At 29.2% G+C, this 6483-nt stretch overlaps 1 protein-coding gene across 1 annotated transcript; it reads left to right on the forward strand.

Moving 5' to 3' along the window:
• Positions 1 to 849: 849 nt before the first annotated feature.
• On the forward strand, positions 850 to 1646 carry LOC120212166 (FCS-Like Zinc finger 6-like). The gene is made up of 2 exons (XM_039210575.1): positions 850 to 1230; positions 1312 to 1646. The coding sequence occupies exons 1-2, from the start codon at positions 905 to 907 to the stop codon at positions 1451 to 1453; spliced, it is 468 nt and encodes a 155-aa protein (XP_039066506.1). The 5' UTR covers positions 850 to 904; the 3' UTR covers positions 1454 to 1646.
• Positions 1647 to 6483: the final 4837 nt, after the last annotated feature.

A 6483-nucleotide genomic window follows, 5' to 3' on the forward strand; every position in this document is an offset into this window, starting at 1 on the left:
TAAATGTTAAATAAATGGTGTTAAAAATATTATGCTTTATATAAATGTTAAATAAATGGTGTTAAAATTATTATGCTTACATATTTCTTAACCTACCAAGAATACTAGGGAAGTTTTGTAAACTAAAGTGTCTAATATGTATGTGATTATATAAAATTAAGGATATACGAAATATTAAACGGATATACGAAATATTAAACGGATTTACTAAATATAAACTTTGGGATGGTGGATAAAGTATGCCATTTATATCCCAAGGACCAAATATAAACGAGTTATGTAAACGGATTGCCATGGCTGCTCCATCTTCAATTTATTTTCTCATTGTGATGACACGGGTCACCTCTTGATTGGGGGAAAAATAAATTAATTATAATTAATAAAATATATTTTAATCTATCTAATGTATATTAAAAAATTTAATTGAATTAAAATGAACATTAAATTGATAAAATGTTTAAATATCAAGGAACAAATGTAAAATTATGTCAATTTTTTATCTTTCACGTTATCATCTTCATTAAATGTTAACGGTTAGTACCCTGATTGAAGCATTCAAATAATTAGGTGATAAGATTGATTAAATCAAAACATTAGTGGTGAAAATGAAATGAGACAACAGTTAGGCGGCCACTCGTGTAGTTTACCCCTTTTTTTCAATTTGAGGGCAACGTTTAGTGAAAAGAAAGTTTATGGATCGCACTGATTTTTTTTTTTTAAAGAAAAGTTTGAGGGACTCATACAACATTAAACCATAAAAAATGAAAAATGAAAGGCTGAGATTTATTCCTGGGTTTCTGGCTCTTCTTTTATCTGCCCGATCTCTACTTCTTGGTCGCTTCTCTCCCTTCCTTCCTTTCTTAGCTCTCTTAAGACTTTCCGTAAAGAAAAGAAAAGGAAGAAGATGCTGCTGGGGAAGAGGCCAAGGCCACAAATGAAAAGAACAAGAAGCATGAGAGAGATCACTTTTGATCTGAACAGAACCAGTAACGCCGAAGCTCCGCCGGTACATGCTAATGGCGGTGGTGCGGCAGTAGCAGCCTATGTATCTCTTGCAGGTGATGGAGGTGGTGGTGGTCTTGAAGTGTTGGATCAACCGCCGTTGGCGACGGTGTTACCTAGAGTTCATAGAAGGCATTCGGCTGATTTTATGGAAACCCCTCATTTCCTTAGATCCTGCCGTCTTTGTAGACGCCGCCTTGTTCCTGGCCGCGATATCTACATGTATAGGTATATATATTTCATTTTGTATGATATATATTTCAAGAATTATTACAGCAACACTAAACTTATAATTATGTGATGTTGCAGGGGCGATAGCGCATTTTGCAGCCTGGAGTGCAGGCAACAGCAGATAAAGCAAGACGAAAAGAATGAGAAATGTTGGATAGCATCCAAGAAACAAACTGCCACCGCCACCTCCTCAAAAGCTGAGACTGTTGCCGCCGTATAGATATTGATAGCTCTAGTAAAAAAGTTCTTGCAAGGGAAGTTGCATGCTTAACTTTGGGGTAAATCATGAGTTTGGTTACTGAACTTTACTTATTACTATTTCATTCAGTGTACTTTAAATCTTTTCAATTTTCTCACTGAACTTAATACATTGAGATGTTTAGGTCGTTCAGCCGTTTTCACACAAATGGCGTTATAAATGAGTTGTTATATAGATGCAAAACAATATCATTTTGATAAAAAAATTATTTTTTTACAATAGCGTCGTTTTGTCGTTAACTATTTAACGGTGGAGTAAAAAAACCTAATATATTAAATTGTGAAAATTTTGAAAACTTGTAAGGTTCAATGAATAAAATAATAGAGAAAGTAAAGTTTAATGATAAAATTTGTAATTTACCCCTTAACTTTGTAATGCTAATGGTGGGATAAGTTATTTTATGTGAACCAAGGCTAATATATATATATAATAAGATTTAAGAAGTCTCTACTTATTCTTCATTTCTTCTAATCTCTTGTTATCTTTTAGTAGTAATGAAGGAAATTTGCAGACAAAAAAGTTATGGGTAAAGTATACAAATGTTCATTGGACTATATTATATTGATTTGTTGAGTTCTTTGACCATTTTTTAACTTTTAATAGTTGGTTTCCGATCTATTAGTCAAAAAATACAGATCGATGATAAGGGATGACAGTGGATGATGATGATGATGATTGTCTTCACATTTTTTTATACGTGATATACATATATCATACAAAGTCGAGGGACTCAACTCAAACTTGAAAACTAATTCACTAATTACTAAAAATTTTGAGTTATTCGAGTTATATTTTATAACTAGATTCGAATTTGAAATTTTTTCGATTCAAGTTTATGAAATTACAACTTAAAGTAAATTCGAATTGAGTTTTTTCAAGTGAAAAAAATCAATTTTTTGAATTGAATCGAAAAGACTAATTTTTCGAGTCGAGTCAAGTTTTGTTTAACCATATTATGAAGAGATTCACTATCGAAAAACTAAAAAAAAATAAGTGTCCAAACTATACCATTTTTTCCAAAGTAGTACCTAAACTTTTTTGGTCAATCCATGTGCCTAACGTTACAAACGATACCACTTTAGGTGACTCGTTCGTAACAACCATTAAAAAGACTCGTTAAGTGACATGTGTCACGTTCTGATAATTTTAAAAAATTAAAAAAATATTATATTTAAAAGAAACCTAATTTTTCTAAAAATTACAAGAAAACTTCCAAATCCCTAACCCAAACCTTACCTCCCTTGCCGACCACGGCCACCACCACCGATGTCCTTAACATTGTCTCCCTTTCCATTGAGATGGTTGTCGAGGTCACATGGCATCGTAGTTTAGTATTCATCGAGTTTAGGGTTTTATGATTTAAGGTGTCGCGATTAAAGGCTTCCGTTGTTGTTCTGGTGGCTGGTCGTTGGGTAACTGGTCTTTAGTTAAGGTGTAATTGATTGGAGGCTCAATCGATGGCAATGACGACGAACGACGTGGACATAGGGATTCAAATTATATTTTTCAAAGTTTTGGGGTTGTTTTAGTTTTTCAAAATTTTTGAGTTTTTTAAAATATAATTTTTATTTTAAATAATATTTTAAATTATCAAAATGTGACACATGTCAAATAACATAATGTTTTAACAGCCATTACAGACCAAAAACCTAAAGTAGTGATGTTTGTAACGTTACACACTTGGATTGACTGAAAAAAAAAGTTTATGTACCACTTTAGGAAAAACCATAAAGTTTGGACACTTTTTTTTTATATTAAGTCTATTTTCATTTGAAAAGTATTCTTGGGGTCTCGCTTTTTATGACATAAAAGTAAGGGTAAACTACACGGAGACAACTAAACTATGGTTAATAATTAATTTGACCACTAAAATTTTAATTAAATCAATCAAATTATTCAACTATTTAAATGTTTCAATCAAGTCACCGGTCATTAATATTTAACGGAGGTGGTGACGTATCAGTTAATAAAGTTAGTATAATTTTATATTTGATCCTTAATATTTACATAGTCTATCAATTTAGTCACTAGTTTCTCTCTCATTATCAAACCTCTCAAAATCAAAATTTCCCTTTGTTCTAAACAAGAACAACCAGCTTAAATTTCCCAGCTTCCATTTCTAAAAACCCAAAATTACCCATTTCGTTTAACTGAATTCCCTAATCTGGGTTATTTCTCACAAAGGATCAAAACCTTTCCTTTAATTTTATAATTTTTTTGAATTCTTTTTGTTGTTGTTGTTGTGTTTGAATGATCATAGGACTCACAGGTGATTCCAAGGGGCAATTGCTTAGTCAAGTAGTTGAGTTAGTGAAGGAGATATCTGGTTTACCAGAGTGTAGAAACTCGTGTAAAAAAATGGATGGGAATTTGGTTGGTAGAATCAAGTTGTTGAGCCCTTTGTTTGAAGAATTGAGATACGGAAATGAGGATTCGATGATGAAAATTGAAGAGATTCTACTAAAGAGCTTCTTCAATCGATTAATGGAGGAAGCAAGTTGTATCAGGTAATTTTCTTTTTCCTTGTTGATTCTCTGTTCGGTTGTTGCAAAATTGAATGGAAAGAAAAGGGTAAATTGTGGGTCTGTTTTTTTGGAGACATGTGATGTTTGTTGGGGGGGGGGGGGAAAGAGTCAGAATTTTTTGTTTGGTTCTGAGAAAATTTAGTGTTAGGTGGGAAAAAATAAAGCTGGCTTCCTGAATCATGTAAAATTGATTGTGTTTGGAAAAAGAGAAAATCTTGTTAACTTAGGTTTGTAGGGACTAAATATAGAATTATGCCAATTTTATTAATGGACGCGTCACACCTTTGTTAAAAATTAATAGTCGATGGCTTGATTAAAATATTTAAATAATTGGATGATCTGATTGATTTAATTGAAACTTGGGTTGTCAAATTAATTTTTAACTATAATTTAATGATATCCTGTATAGTTTACCCTAAAAGTAATCTATAACTTAGCTTTTCTTGTCATAGGCATGGAAAATAGGGTCTGACCTTTTTATTATTGTTTTGATGGAGGTAATTTTGGTATATCTCTGTGCAATCTTAATATAAGGTTAATGAAAGACGTTATTTGAATATTTTTAACATTTTTGATAAAGCGTTACTTAAACCATTAATTTTCTACTAGAAATATTAATACTGAACGCTATCTAAAACATTATTTTTCTACCGAAAATGTTAATATTGTGCGCTAACTAAAATGTTATTTTTTTACCTATTTTTAAATAGCTAAATTAACATTTTAAGAAAAAAATAATATTTTAAGTAACGATTTACCAAAAATATTAAAAAAATAATAATATTTTTGATAATATTTTTCTTTAGTTGTATATTAAATGTCGTACGACAGCACTACCTAATTTTTGGGATATAGACACAAATAGCATTGCACCAATTCCCTTGTGCTGAGAATCAGGGAACCAATGCCAAAAAGACTATGCTTCTTATGTTCATAATTCTTTTAAATATTGTTATATATCCTACATATATAATTAATTAAATTTAATATTTAAAAAAAATATTTCTCTTAATTATTAAAATCATTTAATAAATTAAAAATATATATTTCCTTATATTTAGATTTTTTTAAATATTTTACAAATACAACTAATCAAATTTAAAACTTTTAAAATTAACAAAACTTCTCATAAACTCTGAAGTCAGTTTGATGGTTGAGAGTAAATGTTGGAGCAAATCTTGGCTTGTGATTTTAGATAAACTAATGCGCCGATTGGGCTAGTGGACATGTGTCTTATTAAATAAAAATGCTAATTAATAATGTCAATGCGCTTTCACTTAAAAAATAATAAATAGGCGTGACGATGATTCCTGATTTGTCAACCTGAATTATATGCCAATCAATCCCATCAACTTTTTTCACAATAATAATAATAATATTATTATTATTATTATTATTATTAATGAGACTTGCCCTCAACAAAAACAATGGCAATAATATTACCAAATATCGAGGGAGTATTGTTCCATTTCTTTTGGATTTTCATTTTTAAGAGCTAAATGCAACATTTATTTTTCTAATTTAGGTTAATATTAATTTTTAGTTGATCTTTCGGTTCTTAAGGTTTCACCTTAATTAATCCGAATCTTCTCACACATGACTATGGTGGGTGAGTCTCTCACGAATTTTCTGCATACACAAGGATTCGAATTCAAAATCTACTTAAACACTATCAAACTGCTTACCACTTAAACTAGTATTAGTTGGTAATTTAGGTTATTCATGTTATATAAAAATTGTCTATATTACTCCATTTGTTCAACCAAATGTATCTCTTATTGACTTTTTAAAAGTCATTTTTAAAATTTTGACTACGATTATTTTAAATATTTTAAATAAATAAATTTGATAAAATATATATTTAAAAAATCTTGATTTAATGTTTTTAAAACAAATTTTTTTATATTTTTATTAATAAAAAATGTAAATAATAATAAGTCAAAATTAACAAAAGAAAAACAAAAAAATCAATAAAAGATAATTTTAATGAGACATAAGGAATATAATACTACCATCAAACTTATAGAACGGCACAACACGAGGTTTATTTGTTTCATTTATTTTCGTACATACTATAATTTTTATGTATATTTAAATCGCTTTAACTTAATTCTAATTTTATTAATATAGAAATTATAATTAATTAAAAATGTCGCAAAGGAATTTTAAAGTTTATCAATAATTACATGATTTATTAAGATTTCACGATATAAGATTCTTACTTTAAATTATTAGATCATATATAAAAGGATTAACATAAAAAGGTATCCAAATTATATTTCTTTTTTCGATTTAAGCGTCTAAATTTTTAGTTAATGCATACGTCTAATGTTATTAACGTTACCATTTTGAAGTGCATATTCTGTGACAACCGTTAAAAAATTTCGTTAAAAATCAGTAAAACAATAAATGTTTAACACACGAAGTAATTTTTGATTTCCTTTATTTTTTAAATATAATTCATAA

Source organism: Hibiscus syriacus, unplaced genomic scaffold, assembly GCF_006381635.1.
Source record: "Hibiscus syriacus cultivar Baekdansim isolate YM2019G1 unplaced genomic scaffold, ASM638163v2 tig00110004_pilon, whole genome shotgun sequence".
NCBI lineage: Eukaryota > Viridiplantae > Streptophyta > Magnoliopsida > Malvales > Malvaceae > Hibiscus > Hibiscus syriacus.

What these genes read in the sequence shown, in the direction of transcription:
- LOC120212166 (XM_039210575.1), top strand. Translation starts at nt 905, where the DNA reads ATGCTGCTGGGGAAGAGGCCAAGGCCACAAATGAAAAGAACAAGAAGC. An exon ending in CGCGATATCTACATGTATAG is followed by an intron (nt 1,231 to 1,311) that starts GTATATATATTT and finishes GTGATGTTGCAG; the next exon opens with GGGCGATAGCGCATTTTGCA.